Here is a 17,053-nt window from a genome sequence, read left to right as displayed (position 1 = left end):
GCGGCACCTCGCGCGAGGCCTCGGCGCGCGTGGAAGGCGTAAAGTGACAGCTTCCGGCCCCGCTGCGGGCGCGCTGCCGACTACCGGAAGGTGAGCGTGGGCCGCGTGGGTTGCCGTCTGGGTTCTAGCCCGGTAGGAGGAAGGGGACGCACGGCTTTACGGTGTTTAATTTTTGCATTTTCCCATACTCTTTTCGGGAAGCCGCTGGTGTATAGAAGTGGGACCTGGTTTAGGATCTTTTGTGCCTTGTATTTATGGAGCTCCTGGCAGAAAGTCGCATCCGTAGGGGGATAAATCGACTCAGTAGTTTGGAGGACTCTGCTGCACTAGAATTGTTTGTTCAAAAAGTAAACAGAAGTCGAAAGCCCAGGAATCTGTTGGATGGGAGGGAGTCGTGTTGGCAATTTTCAAGTTATTTGGGGCCTTGCTTTACACACCACACTTGCTTTTCAGATTGTGATCGTAGTGCATGTCCCCTAACCCTCTGAACATTACATCTTCCTCCCTTTGGTTTATCACGAGGAATGCTATTTCTGCCATTCCACTGGTTCCTGATGTTTTCGAGATTAAGATCCCGTTTTGAATTTCTAAAAGATATTGAACGGCTGATGGTGGCTATTTTATAGTTGATGAAGAGGTGCACCCAAGAATCCCCTTTGTGGTAATTTGGGCGCCCCTCCAACGTGTTACATCTGCCTGGGAACTAGTCTTTCACTCTCAGAAGGGTGTGGTGTGCTGTAGAATGCTCTGGTCTTAGTCAAGAGTCTAGGGCTGAAGGTTTCTTTTTTTTTTTTTTTTGTACCACAAATCTGCTTAATGACCACTTGCCCTGTCACTCTGGGACTAGACACTTTGGGAACTATTTTTGATAATTGGGACTTTATCTAGATAAAGAAGGTAAATTGCTTTCTCTGAAACATCACCCTGTAATGTTTAGTTTTGAAAAACTGAGTTACCTATATTCCAACTTTCTGGAGTTTTAGTTGCCCCCTGTGCTTTGCATGTATGACTGAGCTGATGCTTTATGGTTTGTGACCTGTTTGCTTAAGTTTGCATTTTTCCATTACCTTCTGTGACACTGTCATTTTTAAGTAGACATCTAGTATTGTTTTGCAGTTTTTATTTGCAGTGGATGTATTTTTTTTTTTTTTTTTTTTTTGGTGCTGGGGATTGAACCCAGGGCCTTGTCCTTGCATGGCAAGCACTCTACCAGCTGGCTATATCCCCAACCCGTGCAGTGGATGTATCTTACATGCATCTATGTTATTTCCTAATAAGAGCCTAGTAATGGAACTGGGCAAATGTATCATGTAGTCTGAAATATGCAGAATGCATATCGTATAGCAATGGTCAGGGTCATCTTATTAAATGTTTTCTTCCTTGAACAAGCAAGCTATTTCTGCTGTCACTCTTTAGGCCTCAAGTGCTAAAACTGACAACTTCCACATTTTGGATATTCCTCATTGGATAAGAAATAAGAATTAAGTTCTAGTATAGGATGAGGACAATTTGTATTTGATCTGTACCCAGACAGTTCAAATTCACTTTGACATATTAACATCTGATTACAGATGTACTTTGAAGTTCTATTCAGTGTAGGAATAGTCTTCAAAATGACAGGCATAATTCCAAACAAAATCTGTGGTGAATTTTAAAAAGTGTGATATTCCAGAAGTGACAACTGGAGGGCAATACCTCATTGAAATAATTCTGAAAACTTGGGTTAGGATAATGTGTCATGTAATAATATTGGTAGGGCTTTTATTAAAAAGTACATGAATTTACTGTGTTCCTTTAATAATGGGGGTTTATCTATGGCATTACCCTGCTCCCATCCTTCAGGACTGTAAAAGCAAGTTTTTTTTTTTTTTTTCTCTCTGGTTTTTATTATTTAGATGGTGAGAGTGAGTGGGGGGTACAATCAGAAGCAGAATCAGTCTAGGTTTATCATCTTACTTGAGAAATATTTCATAAAAATAAGGTCCAAGTTCATGAATTTCCAAAATTCTTTAATAGATAAGTTTAATGTCCACCAACTTTAAAAACACATTTAAACACAGCAATTCACACTGCCTCAAGGTAAAAAGGTTATTGAACAGAAATAGTGCTTACTAACTAGACAAAATACAAAGACAAGGTAGGTTTTCTTTCTCTAGCATTAATGTGCTCATATAATTGCTGCACTTGAGAGTGGTAATTTGAAAGTTAAGTGGTGTCAGATACCTACGTGATACACAGGTATACTTCCCCAACTGGCTTTTCTCCCAATGATGGGTGAAGTTCTTATTCTATACAATATTCTATGGGCTTTTCAAGTCAGTTGTTTCTATTTAAAAGGATATAAAGCAGCAGGTTATCCTAAACAAATCCTCTGGAAGGAGAGACAGGAAAAAAGTCTTAAGAAGGAGAAAGAGGGAAGGGCAGCTTCCTGGGCATGACACCATTTGCAAGGTCACAACGAACACCCCAACGAAGGGCAGATCTTTTCTTTTCAGTTGGTACTAGGTAATTGTTTGGAACATACACATGCTGAGGTTTGGATTGGGGTTCTGCTCGGGAAAGCATGTGTTCTCTGATACCCCAGCGTAACTCCTTCCTATGGTCTTCACCAGGTAACCGCATTGAGTCCCAGTCTCTTTTGTACTCAAAATATCGCGCTACGCGGTCTATCTTGCCCCGGTTTCGGCTTAACTGGTCCAGCCTTGGAAGAATAAAGGACTTGGGTCTGCTGGCAACAATCAGGTCTTGTTCATAAGCTGGAGAGCCCATTCCTTCTCTTTGAAGATAACAAATGAGCTGCTCTTGTGAAATTCCTTGGTATTCATGTGGTAGATTAACTTTTTGTGAAGTATCAACTGGGGATTCCCTGTCTTCCTGGAACTGCAGATTCATTAATCTTTGTTTTAAGTCCCAGAGATCAAGATCAGTTTCTCCACCAGATTCTGATTCACTGATAATTGACTCATCTGTCACTAATACTTCCCCTCCTGGCTTTCTACGAAGCACCTTTCTCTTCATTACTGGCTTTCGGAGTCTTTGGGAAGCCTCTGAGACAGTTTCTGATGCAGTATGACTTTCTATATGTGGGTACTGCAGTTGCACAGGAAAAGCAGGTCGCTTCCCTGGTGTTATTGAAGCTTTACTGTAGGGATCGTACTGGCTACACTGGACTTCTCTCCTGACATCTCCCTCACCCTGCCCTGCACAGATATGGGTAAATGCTGTAGCAGCTGCTAACATTCGTTCTTCTGGATCCATATTTGCCCATTTTTGTCCATTTGGTCCTACAAGTTCCTCCATTGCTTCCCCTACACTGTAGGACTGTCTGCAAGAGAGAACATTAGTCAGTCTCATGATAAATTCCCAGGTCAAAAACTGCTCATTCCCTTGTCTCAATTTTATAGTCAAATGGAAAAAGAATGGCTAAGGTAATTATAAATACAATAATTACAATAAGCAGAGAATTGAACAGGTAGTGCTGGAATAGTTTAGAGGGGCATTAACTCAGCTCTAAAGAATCTATTTTCTGCTTACATTTCTACTCCTAATTCACCCCTGCTTTCTACTCCCTTGATGTACTTAACAGCATTTATGACAAGATAGGTGGGTTCTAGAGTAAGAAAAAGCTTGAGACTGTTTGGAGCATCATGTAACATGTTTAGTGGATATTCTGTGTACCTGGCATTTAATATTTATTAATTCAGGAAATGCTCACAATTTGTAGGATCAGTTCCTTTTTGTAGATGAATAATAAGAGGTAGAGAAATTCACTAACTTGCCTAAAATTACACAGCTAATAAGTAACAGAGCTGGAATTCTAACTCCAGCAATCTGGCTTCACACTGAGTCCTTGCTTTGAACCTTAAGAGTGACTGAATCTAAAGAACTATCAAAAAGCAGTATTGTGCTATCACACTCACACACATAAATGAATGTAGGCATAATACTCCCTGTGCTTCAGTAATTTTAAAGCATCTTCAGTAGCCAGGGTAAATCTGTTCATTCTAGAACCCTGCCACAGATAAAACTTTTAGTATCCAAATCAAGTGGTCAAGATCTAAGGTTATCTATTGCCTACAAGTTTCTGTGTACTATTTTTTTAAATTGAAAAATGAATACATGTGTATGATAATTTTAGATAATTTCCCCTTGCTGACCAAGTTTCACTCTCAAAGACAGTTTTAACTTCTCTCTTTTTTTTTTTTAAAGTACCAGAGATTGAACTCAGAGACAACCACTGAGCCACATCCCCAGCCCTTTTTTGTATTTTATTTAAAGACAGGGTCTTTACTTATGGCCTCGCTAAATTGCTGAAGCTGGCTTTGAACTTGTGATCCTCCTCCTTAGCCTCTTGAGCATATGCAGATTTACTTCATTTTGTTTAAAGTTGCATTGAATTCTAATGTATGGATGTTCCATAATTTATCATTAGACCCTATTCACATGATTTATTTAGGTTTATTATAACTTGTTAACAACTAATGTTATTAGAACAAACAATAAAAAATGTTATAGGAAGTGTTGGGGAGTGATATTGGCCAAATTATATTGTTTACATTGTGTGAATATATGAATATGTAACAATAAACCCATCATTAATGTACAACTATAATGCACCAATAAAAAATATGAGAAAAAAATGTTACAATGAATATCTTACAACTTTTAAAATATTGTGTAGGTTAAATTTCTAGACATGGAAGAGGTGGGTCAAAAGATGTCAGTTTTGACAGCTGTTGACAAAATGTTTAGCTCATCTTTAAAGAAGCTGTACCAACAATATGTAATTAGAGCTTTGTTCTCCAATATCGCTCCAAAGTGGACTAGCAAACTTTATCATCCTTATAGTCAGTTCTGTGACAATTTCTTATATATTCTGAATTTATTTAATGTGAGTATACCTGGGCATATTTTTATATATTTAGCTTTTTTCTTTTTATATGAAGCGGTTGGTCTTTGCTAATTTATCTCTCAGGTTGTTAGATTTTTTTCTATTGTCTTTTTTTTTTAAAGTGATTATATTATTAATGAAGTACTTACATAGTAAGAAAGTTAGACCTTTGCCATCATCTATTTTTTCTTTGTTGTTTACCTTGCTGGCAATAATTTTTATGTAGGCACATATTTTGATTTTCTAGTTTCTGGGTTTTTATAGTATGTTACCTAAAAATGCCTTTCCCACTCCAGAATTATAAGAAAAAATTATTCTATGTTGTTATTTCTACTTGTTTCACTTTTTTACATTTAATCATCACATAAACTCAAAGGGCAGAACATTAAATGAACTACCTAGACTTAAATAACAGTCAGCCTTTAGAACAGATGTGGAGATGATTGTCTAGGACTGTCCCGATGTTAACCCACATTAAGTTCGAAATTTTCAAATCTGTGACTACTTCAACAAAACTTGCACAGGTACATTATAGTAGGTTGGAAATAATAATCCACAGCTTATATATATTCATATTATAGCTATTATGTAATAATTATATTATTATATAATTGTTATATATCAGGGTTTTATAATGTTCCAATCTGGAATGATGGAACAAAATGGATTAAGAATGTAGAACACTTTCCCTCAGATTACTGAAATATACAGAAATTTCAGCATTGACATCTAAATTACATCAGATTGACTCTTGTAACTGTCAGAGATACAGCAATCTTTTATCAGAATATATATTAAATTTGGCTTAATAAAAGGTCAGTAATGCTTAATTACCTTTTTTCTGCCATCAGGAATGCTTAATTTAAATAACAGAATCTTGTCTCCAGGTTGTACTCCCAATGTGAAATATAATAACTGGTAATATCTCTTCAATTAGGCTAGTTTATTTTGTGCCACCTTTAAAACAGAACAGAATATTATAGCTGATAGAACACACAAACCACAGATTTTATCTGAAGTACTAGAAAGCACTGGAAATTCAGAAGTAGTCGTAAATAGCCCATGTGAAGAAATCGTATGATTAGAAAAACTGGACAAATAATAATGAGAAATCAACAGAAAATGTTATAGAGAAAAAAACATAAGTAACAAGTCTTCAGTCATCTCTGTTAATGAAGAAAAAAGTGAAATCAACAGACATTTCCCAAAAATTTTTAAAAGAAACAATTTTTTAAAAACCCTTAATAATGTGTGAATGTATTTAATTTGCCCCTGTCAGATGGCCAGATAGGATGTAAAAGAATAATATCCATGGATAATCAGTCCATAGTAATTAAACTAGTACTTATATCTCTGGGCAAGCAAAGCCTATACTCTTTGGGCATCAAATTAAATCTTAGTCGCTGTTCTACCATAAGGATATTGACATCACCAAAGGAACTAGTGCTAACATTGTTTTATCCCTTTGCTCTCTTTTCAGGGAGGGTAGACCAGTACTGTTTGTTTACTCCTGGGGTTGTCACATCATGGCTGAAAATGACACAGATAGAAACCAGATTGAGAAACTCCTACAAAGAGTACAAGAATTGGAGCAGGAGGTGCAAAGACTTAAGAAAGAACAGGACAACATTAAAGATTCAACTGTTAGAGAAGATTCTTCAGGATCTGGAAAAGCTAAGCGTGCATTTGACTTCAATGCTCATGGCAAAAGACACGTAGCCCTAAGAATAGCTTATTTGGGCTGGGGATACCAGGGCTTTGCTAGTCAGGAAAACACAAACAATACCATTGAAGAGAAACTATTCGATGCTTTAACCAAGACTCGACTAGTAGAAAGCAGACAGACATCCAACTATCACCGGTGTGGGCGAACAGACAAAGGAGTTAGTGCCTTTGGACAGGTAAGGGCCAGTATACTATTTCTCAAAGGAAGCAATCCCAGGGTATCCAGTTATACATAGAGTATTGAGATTATTTGTGTCTCTAAAACAGTATTTTTTTTTTTTTCCTAATTCCACAGGTGATTTCTCTTGACCTACGTTCTCAGTTTCCAAGGGGCAGGGATTCAGAGGTTCTTAATTTAAAAGATGAAGCCAATGATGCTGCTAAAGAGATCCGTTACACCCACATTCTCAATCGGGTGCTTCCTCCAGACATCCGTATACTGGCCTGGGCCCCTGTGGAACCTAGTTTCAGTGCTAGGTTTAGCTGTCTTGAGCGGACATACCGCTATTTTTTCCCTCGTGCTGATTTAGATATTATAACAATGAATTTTGCAGCTCAGAAGTATGTTGGCACCCATGATTTCAGGAATTTGTGTAAAATGGATGTAGCCAATGGAGTGATTAATTTTCAAAGGACTATTCTGTCTGCTCAAGTACAACTAGTGAGCCAAAGCCTGGGTGAGGAGAGGTGGCAAGAACCTTTCCAGTTATGTCAATTTGAAGTGATTGGCCAGGCATTCCTTTATCATCAAGTCCGTTGTATGATGGCTATCCTCTTTCTGATTGGCCAAGGATTGGAGAAGCCAGAGATTATTGATGAACTACTGAACATAGAGAGAAATCCCCAGAAACCTCAATATAGGTAAGTTAAACCAAACCAAATTAGCATGTCCTCCCCTCCCCCAAGATTGAATAACCAAGTCACTGATTTTGATCTCATGAAGCTCTTAATAATCTAACTTGTAGAATGTTGTGAACATGTGGGAGTATATTCTAATTTTCTCATTGTTCCATCCTATTAATAAGGTGTTTGGACCAGGCTCCTTAAATTTCTGGCCATCCATTTCCACATCTTTTTTGCTTTGAATTTGCCAACAGGTATTAAACTATTAGTTTCTGGTTTAATTAAAGCATGAATATTCAAACTATTTATATCTTGATTATTTTGTTACTGAATAGTCATGGTACCATACTTTTGTATCTTTCCAGCTTCTGAAATGGTACCAAAGACAGAAAACACCTGTTTTTTTTTTTTTTTTTGAGAACAGGCTGAGGTCAGAAATCAGTAATTCATTCCCAGGTAATGAGAATGTCAAATTAACAAATTTGGATAAGTACTATGGGCTATTCTGAATTTTACTGAAGTGTTTTGGAGCCATGTCAACTCACCTCATTAACCAAATATAGACCAAATTGATCCGTGGTTTGTTGTTTTTTTTTTTTTTTTTTTAATTTTAAAAATTATAATAAAGTTGTTCATGATTAAGACAATATTATATTTTCTTAGCTACTAGATCCTAAATATTGATACCTGTAGTGTTCCCTTACATTTTAGTTTAAGCAAACTTCAGTTTTTTTAAAAAAGAACTATTAAGTGGCTGCTATGTATTCTCACACTGTTTCTTCTCTCTTTTTCTATAGTATGGCTGTAGAATTTCCTCTAGTGTTGTACGACTGTAAGTTTGAAAATATTACATGGATCTATGATCAGGAGGTTCAGGAGTACAATATTACTCACCTACAACAACTATGGGCTAATCATGCTGTCAAAACTCACATGTTATATAGTATGCTACACGGACTGGACTCTGTTGTGTTACCCTGTGAGACAGGACCAAAGATGGATGGAACAATAGAGTGGAGAGACATAAAGCCCTCTGTCATAAAGCAGACCAGTGCCTTTGTAGAAGGAGTGAAAATGCGCACGTATAGACCCCTCATGGATCGTCCTAAATGCCAAGGTTTGGAATCTCGGATCCAGCATTTTGTACGCAGAGGACGCATTGAACACCCACATTTATTCCATAAAGAAGAAACAAAAGGCAAAAGGGACTGTAATGACACACTAGAGGAAGAAAATACTGTTTTGGAGAAACCAACCAAGAGGGTCTGCATAGATGCAGAAATTAAAAGCATCATTTAATCACAGATAACTCACCAGGATCTAGGGAGCAACAACCAGCTAGTGGTAGGTAGTAGAAATGAAATTTAAAGAAAAAAAAAAAAAAAAATTCAAGAAGTCTTAGCAATTCTGATGAGTAGCTTTTTGGGGGAGGGGGGCGGGAAGAAAGCCATAAGTTCTTGATTAAACAGGAAAAAGTTCAGACATTCTGTCATCCCTGTCCAAAAGGAGTAAGAGATGAAAGAAGCAAAACTCACTTGTAGCTAGGCACGGAGGTGCCTACCTGTGACCCCAGCTACTTGGGAGGCTGAGGCTGGCAAGTTTGAGGCCAGCTTTGGCAATTTAGCAAGAACTTATATGAAAAAATTTTAAAAAGTACAAAGATGATGTAGTTCAGTGGTAAAGCAGCCCATGGTTCAATCCCCAGTACTAGAAGGGGTAGAGGAAGCAATTGTAATTTCTGTATACCTGGAAACCTGTGCCTTGTGTACAAATTCATTAAAACCTGATCCTGCAAGTGTCTAGTTCATTTTGCTGCTCTTTTTCAAGACAAATGAGATTTTTACTACTCATCTGAATTCTCATAAAGAGCTTTATTAAGATAATTAAAAAATATTAAATTTAGTCAGTTAAGGATTGGATAACTTGGTTTAGTGCTAGTGATGTTTTTGGAAATTTACCTACTTGAATAAGGTACAAGACCTTTTCTATGAAGCATATAAATCTAGTGCAGAGGTTGCCAAACTTCTGTGAAGGACAGCAGAGTAAATACATTAGGGTCTATGAGACACAAATGGTCTGTTGCATATTCTTTTTAACAACTCTTTAGAAATGTAAAAAACACTTGCTCTACTGTATTATTTTAATTAGTGCATTATATATATAAATGGGATTCACTGTGGTATATTCTTACATAGACAAAGAAAAAATAGATTTCATTCCCCAGTACTTCCCAAAGCCCTCCAGGAGGAGGGAACAGAGAAGGGAAAGGGAAGTAATGAGATTGGTCACATGCACTAATACGGCATAATAAATCTCACTATTATGTATAAATCTTATGTCCCAATAAATTAATTTAAAGAGAAGACACTCAAGCCAGATCTTACAGAACAAGTGGGAGTTGGTTAAAGTTAGGATAAAGAACCAGAGCTTTGTCTAACTCAGAAGATGCAATTTGTATAAAGGTTAGAGATTATAACATGTATAATCATAAAACTAAATACCTCAGTATGGCAAAAGCATAGTTTAGAAAGGCAGGCATGGGTCACATCTGTACAGCTTTGTAGGCCTTCCTTAAAAATCTTGATTTTATCTTGAGGGGCCATTGGAAAAAAAATTTAAAGCTAGACAGATCTGTATAGCAAAAGCACTGCTCTGGGTATTCTGTGAATTGAAAAGGGGCAAGACTGAGGATAGAGAGACCAGTGAGGATGTTGGAGTAATCGAAGCAACAGATGAAAGCTTAGAGTAGATCTTAGTTAGGAGTAGTAAGGGATGTAAAGAAGATATATTTGAGGTTAAAGAAGCAGCAGCCGCAGGACTTGGTGGCTGAGAGAATGTAGTATTAAGAGGTAGGAAGTCTTTTAGGATAATGTCTAGGTTCAGATCTGAGCAAAAGAGTAGCTGTTGTTGCTACAGACTGAGATAGGAAAATGAAGTGGGGCTTTGTTCTCAAAGCACAGTTGGTAAGTGACCCTTAAAATGTTATTTATAAACATCAATATGTATTTAAGAGTTCAAAGTTCTTAAGTAATATTGTCTTTTATTAACACAAAAATGATAAACAACAAAGCAAATGAACTCATACTTCTGCTTCATTAGTTAACTGCCATTAACTGCAGAGTATGTTATCCACATTATTATGAGACTCAAAGTTTCATTTACCACTCAACAAATAGTTTCCTCTACCTATGTTTAAGACTCCAAGAATAAAAATATGGATTTTATTAAACTGCTGGTTAAAATTTAAGAAACACATGAGACAATCAAAAATAATACTGATATGTACATAGAAAACTGCATTGGTGCTACAGAAACTCAATAGTACAGAAATAAGACTGTACTGAAAAGAGTTCTAGGGTTAAGAAATAAAATAGCCTAAGGAAAGTGAGGTGATCCTGTGATACTATAAAGTGAGGAGGTACAATGTGATAGTGTTTTTACTTCCTAGCAGAGAGGGAACCAGAAAGTATCTCCATTTTAAAAATGGGAAAATAGTGATACAGAATAAATTTTTTCAAAATATCCAACTGTATGATCTATGTCTTCTGGATTTTGAATCACTGTTAATTTTGGGGATCTGACATAACACTTCACATGCTCTAATGTTCTTAAAATATTCCTTTGCCATTTTATTTTGATATAAAGATCTTGTTTATAGTGTATTCATTGAGCATAGAATAGTAGACTAACCTTACTTAAACATGTAAAAACAAATCAGTTACTTTTTTCAATTTCTTACCTTACTTCAATGTACCTTGATTGGAATTATTATTCAGGTTAACAACAACAAAAACCTAGAAAAGGAAAATAAAGTTTAAGAAATCATTCCGCACCTTAAGATCAACTCTAAAACCATGATAAATATAACAAAAAGCACTAGCTGAAAGTTATATGCTAGGAGAGTCTGTAGAAGCAAACAGAGAATCAGGGTCAGATTTTAAGTAAAATCCTTTCAAGATTGACCAGTTATATTATCAAATACAGAAAAGTAATTATTTAGTAACCTCATTTTTGATAGTTGCCACAGGAAAAAGTTGCAACAGTCATACTGGATAGAGGAAATGAGTCCCCCAAAATGTATATTTGCAAAATTAGTTGTTACTGGAGGTAGTGTTTGTACAAAATCCAAAGACTGATCCATAGTAGATACTCACTAAGTGTTAGAAGAAAACAAGTAGGGATTAGATTTTACTTACTGTTTTTAGAATGGAATTATTCCAAAAGTCGTTAAATTTAAATTAGATAATACATAGTGATTTGTGGACTTCTGGACTGGGAGGATTTGAGACTAAAGCCAGATTTTTTAAAAAATGGCATACGTAACTATACTATACATGTTTTCTTTATTTAAATTATGTTACATTCATTTTATTCCTTGAACAGGTGAAGATAGGTGTTTGCAAAGAGTAAGGTGCTAACTTTAATAAGGTCCATAGGTCACCGATTTTTTCTAATATTAAGACATGGCAATCTTTTCTGTTTACTTAGAGGGAAACTTGCTAGAGCAACTTTTATTTTGTCGAGTAATAGAATAGTTTTGACCAAAATATCTACAATATCTTTCTTTCAAAAATCTCAAGTGACTCACTGTCCTAGTTTAAGTAGTTACAATTGAAAGGATTTTAAGTTGGGGGGGGGATTTTAAATGCAGATAGAGGGTCTGGGTCCACAGATTCTAAGCATTACAAGGAGGCTACTGTAGAGTTGTAACAAATTCTTCTACCACAGGGTAGGTAAGCATGCAACTTGAAGAATCAGTATTAAAACACACTACGTTAAAGCAAATGCCACCATAAGAAGGTCAAAGATAAACTGGGGAAAGTACTTGTAATATGTTTAATAATCAGTAATTAAAATTCTTAAAAAGTTATTAAAAAGTCAAACATCAGGAAAAGATACCTACCAAAAAAAAATGACTAAAACACAAAATGTTTAACCTCATTAATAAAGATATCCTTAGGTTGGTAACATTTTTTTTTCAATATTCAGTGTTGATGAGAGTGTAAAGAAATAATCACTTTCAAGGGCTGGGGAGATAGCTCAGCTGGTACAGTGCTTGCCTCGCAAGCACAAAGCCCCGAGTTTGATCCCCAGTACCGCAGGAAAAAAAAAAAAAAAAAATCACCTTCAAAAACTCATCCACTTTTGGCAATTTATTCTAAGGAGTTAATACTGGATAAAAATGCAAATGTTACAAATGACCAGTAACATACTATTTTATAATCATGAAGAAATTGGAAACAACATAAATGTCCATCATTAGGGGATCGGCTACATATATGGTACAACATAGCCATAGCATTAAAATGGTAATGCACACTACATTTGACATAAAAACATGTTTTGAATACGGTACTGACTGAATAAGACATAATCTGTGTATTCATGATAACCAAAGCAAGGACATTTTTTTAAGGATAATCATGTAAATATAATGCATATATCCATAATGAACATATCTGATGTAAATCCAAATGTGAATGGTGACTTATATGATGATTATTTGCGGCTGGTGGACTTTATGTGTACTTAATATTGCTTGGATTTATTTCTAAAAACGTGTACATACACATGTCTTCATTCCTGTCTGATGTATCACCTTAGAATAAATTCCTGGAAGTGGGTTATGATTTAGAAATTATGGTACAGTGTAAATCCTAAATCAAAATGATAAAACTGCCCTCTACAAAAATCAATCACCCTTAACATGCAGAGTATGGAGGGGCTTATTTTTTCACTCTCACCAGCACTGGATATCGAAAAATCTTACCAATCTAAAAGGATATCGTAGTTTTAATTTGCATTATTAATTAGATGATGTAATTTTATAGTAAGAAAAGGTTTATTTTCATTTTGGGATAAGACTATAGGGTCCTCCTACCCGCTATCCTAACTCTGCAGACAAACACCTCGACAGTAGGAAGACGTGTCTGCTCTTCAGAACAACAAAGGCAACAGTCGCACCAGCTGGCCGCGCGGGGCTCCCGGGAGCTCGGTTCCTTCCCAGCAGAAAGGAACCACCTTCCCCAGGGCTCGGTCCCCTAGCTCAGAGGCAACCGCGCCAAGGGCGGGCGGCGTCGCGGTCAGCGGGCACACATTGTGACCTCGAGGGGCTGCGGTCGCCCTGTGCACGGCACAGAACGGCTTTCGGCGCCTTAGGGAACACGCGGTCGGGACTGGTTATGAACGCCAGGACACGGGATGGCCTCCAGGGAGAGCCTGTTCAAAGGGTGGGGACAGTGCAATTCCGAAGAGTCCAACAGAGGGAAAAGGAACACGGCTCCCGCAGCAGCGGCGGGCGAGCATTCCCCAGCCCCCGTGGCTCCCACCTCGGCCCAGCTCACCCGCCTCACCGACGGCCAAAAATCGCCCCGCGTCCGATGGCCCCACTACAGGAACCCCGCAGGTTTCGGTTAGTGCTCCCGGCTCGCGCAGGCGCACAACCCGCCCACGCACACAGCCAGCCGTTAACCGTCCAGCCGTAGAGGTTTAAACCTCGGGAGCGAACCCGCGCCCTTGGCCCCGCCTACCAGCTTTCTGATTGGCTTTGCTGACGGTACGCACTCCATATCTGCCTTGTGATTGGCGCACGTTTTCTTTCGGCCCTCCCCCACAGGCTCGAGGAAACCGGGATCCCGGGTAGTGGAATTGCTGCTGTCCTAACCCGCCCGGTTGAGGCGGGTATTCAGCAACCGTTTCCTCTTCACCTTCTCAGGTATTAAGTCTGGCGGTGAGGTTAGGTCCCGGAAAAGGAAAGGACTCTTAATTCTCGGATAATGGCGAAGCAGCTAGGTTGGACAGGCTGACCTAGTCTGTCCAACGCAGTTAACCCTAACCCCACTTTGCGGCTAGGGGTGGATGGCCTGGAGGCCAGTGGGCTGCAGAGCACTTTCGGCACCATCGCTGGCAGTTCTGCTGTTTCGTTTCAGATGTGCCACCCGTGGTCTGATACATCCAGCTTATAAAGACTGCGCGGCCCCATTCATTAGTCTCAACTACAGTTCCCACTGTCACTCTTCATCTGTCTCCAACCACCGACTTTCTTGCTAAAACATACACTTCTCTGAAATGCACTCTATACACTTCACATGGTCCGCCCGAGAATATATTTAAAACGACCGATGTTTTAATTTTTTATTTTGTATATTACGGCAAGTAAGGCCTAGTGCTTTGAGGATTGCTGAGGACGAGATCTGGGAAAGAGTTCCCTACAGTTCAGTTTTTTAGTCACTGCCATGCATCCAATCCAACTTATCTTCCAAGTCCTGATGGTTGTATTTTCCATCTTCTACAAACAAGCAGTGCTGTTTGTCAAGTTCAATTTATGCAGTTTCTTAAATTCAGGATTCAGGGGGAGGGAAAATAATGTTTTATTCTTTTTATCCAAACAATATTACCTCTTAGTTTCCCCGCTTTGCTTGACCTTGCACTAACTTCTAAGTCACTTTAGAATTTGGAGGAAGGAAATAGAATGAACGAAATAGAAAAGATAACAGAAGTAGGTTGTGGAGATTTGAGTGACCTTACTCCATTTTGCAAAATTGAAACACTACCTGAGTGCATGCATTCTTTTCTTTGTTCAGGAATAAATATCTCATATTCAGGTTTGGTCATTTTATACCCGAGTGACTTTTTCCTTGAAGGGAATTTCTGATGAATGTACTCTTCTAAGAGTAGATGAAATCATTTTCTTACCCATTACTTTGAACATATCCTTACCCTGTCCCCCCTTAGTTTCTTGTTATCATTTATGTTAAATTTTGATCTTGAAACTATTTAGTAACACCTTGAAAGATGAATTTCTGTTATATTTCAAAATTTAAGGAGTATCTTGTGTTCTACCCGACACTTTTTGGTGCATCACTTAAATTTGCCTACACATGATCCCTATGTTTTCCTGAAGTTCACCAAACACAGACCAGGAAATATTAACCAAGGTGATCTAAAATATACTATATAGAAGAAAGTCCTGTGCTAGAAAACCAAATCTCATTTTTAAAAAAGTTACCGTGGAAAGTTGCAAACATTTTATAGTGAAGCCCAATAAACTCCATACCAGATCTAGCCATTGTTGATTCACGACCATTCTTTTTGCTTCTATATCATTATGTGCATATTTTCTCTTGTGTTATTTTGAAACAAATATCAGTCACCCAAAACTTATAAATATTTTAGTATAACAAAGCATAACCCTAATACTATAATCACACCAAAAGTTCTTAGTGTATTTACTTAATATGGTCAAATATCCACTGTTTAATTTTCTTCTTCTTTCTTGTAGTTTGCTTTCTTGAACTAGGATTCAATCAGATTCACACATTGCGATTGGTTGTTATGTCTTTTAAGTTTATTTTTTTCTATAAATAACCTCTTCCACTTTTATCCCCTTTGCAACTTTTTTGAAGGAACCAGGTTGCTGGTTCTATGAAGTTTATCATATTCTGTATTTTTCTGATTATATCTAAGTGGTGTAATTTAACATGATTTCCTTACCTTTTGACTATAACACAGCTCTCTTTTATGTGCCTTGTCCAATCAGGTGTTTTGGTTTATTAACCCATCAGCATCTTTATGGTTTCAAATATTGTTTTCAACTGGTTCTGTGCTTAAACTGACTACTTCTTTATGATGACTTTACTTACCTCATTGTTTGTTGACATTTTCAAACTCCTTCAATGTTAGTTCTCATTTCACTAATTATATCCTGTATCTAACATTTTAAATTCTTTCCTCCTTAAGTCTTCCTATAATGGGGAAACACCAGTAATGATATGAAGAATAACAAAATGAAAATAAGCAGCTTTCCCTTGACAGTGGTGTTTCCTCTTGCTAGGCTTCTTGTCCATCTTCTCTACTCCATTGCCATTGCTCCTTCAGTTCTTCATTCTGAATTCTACCTTATCAGTAGTTTCAAAGTGCACATTCAAAGGTCATCAGTAATCTTAATAGTCAACTCTGTTGTTTTATCTAGTTCTATTTTTATTTTTACTTTTTAAAAGAGTATTTAATAATTGATTCAACAAATATTTATTGAATAGCCATATTAGGTACTGTGGTATGTCTTGGTGATTTGATAATTAAAGAAAACAAAAGCCACAAAGTCTGCCTTTATGAAGCTTCTTTTGAGAGAAATTGACATTGATTAAACAATCACAAATGTAAAATTACAACTGTGATCAGTCAGTGATAAGGAGAGGCAAGAATTAAATGAGCACATTATCACTAAACCAAGATCTGAAAAATAAGTAAGCAAAAGTATGTGGAGGGAAGAGATGGGGATGAAAGGCAGTTCCTAGATAGAGGGAAATCATATACAGAGGTCTTTGGGGGTAGAAACTTAGAAGATTCAAGAAACTGAAAGAGGACTAGCAAAATAAAAAAACAGATGGTAGAAATGAGACTAAGAAGTAGGCAGAGCTTTTTTGCAATAGGTTTGCCACCAGAACACAGGTGTCGTGAAATCCACTGCTAGAATGGATTTCAGCCAAATGGGAAAGGAAAAGACTTATATCAACTTTGTTGTCATTGGCACATACTGGCTATCTGATCTATAAATATGGTGGGATTGACAAAAGAACCATTGAAAATTTTGAG

The 17,053-nt window shown here is 37.3% G+C and overlaps 2 protein-coding genes across 4 annotated transcripts; one reads left to right on the top strand and one right to left on the bottom strand.

Annotated features, from left to right (window-relative positions):
* Window positions 1-7: 7 nt before the first annotated feature.
* PUS3 (pseudouridine synthase 3) lies at window positions 8-9,254 on the top strand. Its single transcript, XM_079103909.1, has 4 exons — window positions 8-90; window positions 6,372-6,792; window positions 6,912-7,477; window positions 8,257-9,254. The coding sequence occupies exons 2-4, from the start codon at window positions 6,418-6,420 to the stop codon at window positions 8,756-8,758; spliced, it is 1,443 nt and encodes a 480-aa protein (XP_078960035.1). The 5' UTR covers window positions 8-90; window positions 6,372-6,417; the 3' UTR covers window positions 8,759-9,254.
* HYLS1 (HYLS1 centriolar and ciliogenesis associated) lies at window positions 1,993-13,935 on the bottom strand. Of its 3 annotated transcripts, none has more exons than XM_079103910.1 (4): window positions 13,804-13,935; window positions 11,199-11,253; window positions 5,726-5,848; window positions 1,993-3,325 (listed from the first exon to the last, which is right to left on the bottom strand). In XM_079103910.1, the coding sequence occupies exons 3-4, from the start codon at window positions 5,737-5,739 to the stop codon at window positions 2,398-2,400; spliced, it is 942 nt and encodes a 313-aa protein (XP_078960036.1). In that variant the 5' UTR covers window positions 5,740-5,848; window positions 11,199-11,253; window positions 13,804-13,935; the 3' UTR covers window positions 1,993-2,397. The 3 variants fall into 3 exon arrangements, with proteins under 3 accessions (XP_078960036.1, XP_078960037.1, XP_078960038.1); XM_079103911.1 differs by having other exon boundaries at window positions 13,813-13,898; XM_079103912.1 differs by having other exon boundaries at window positions 13,789-13,867.
* Between the last annotated feature and the right edge of the window lie 3,118 nt (window positions 13,936-17,053).

This window comes from Sciurus vulgaris (assembly GCF_902686455.1).
Source record: "Sciurus vulgaris genome assembly, chromosome: 11".
In the NCBI taxonomy this organism is placed as follows: Eukaryota; Metazoa; Chordata; class Mammalia; order Rodentia; family Sciuridae; genus Sciurus; species Sciurus vulgaris.
This window is presented reverse-complemented; position numbering and strand designations above follow the sequence as displayed.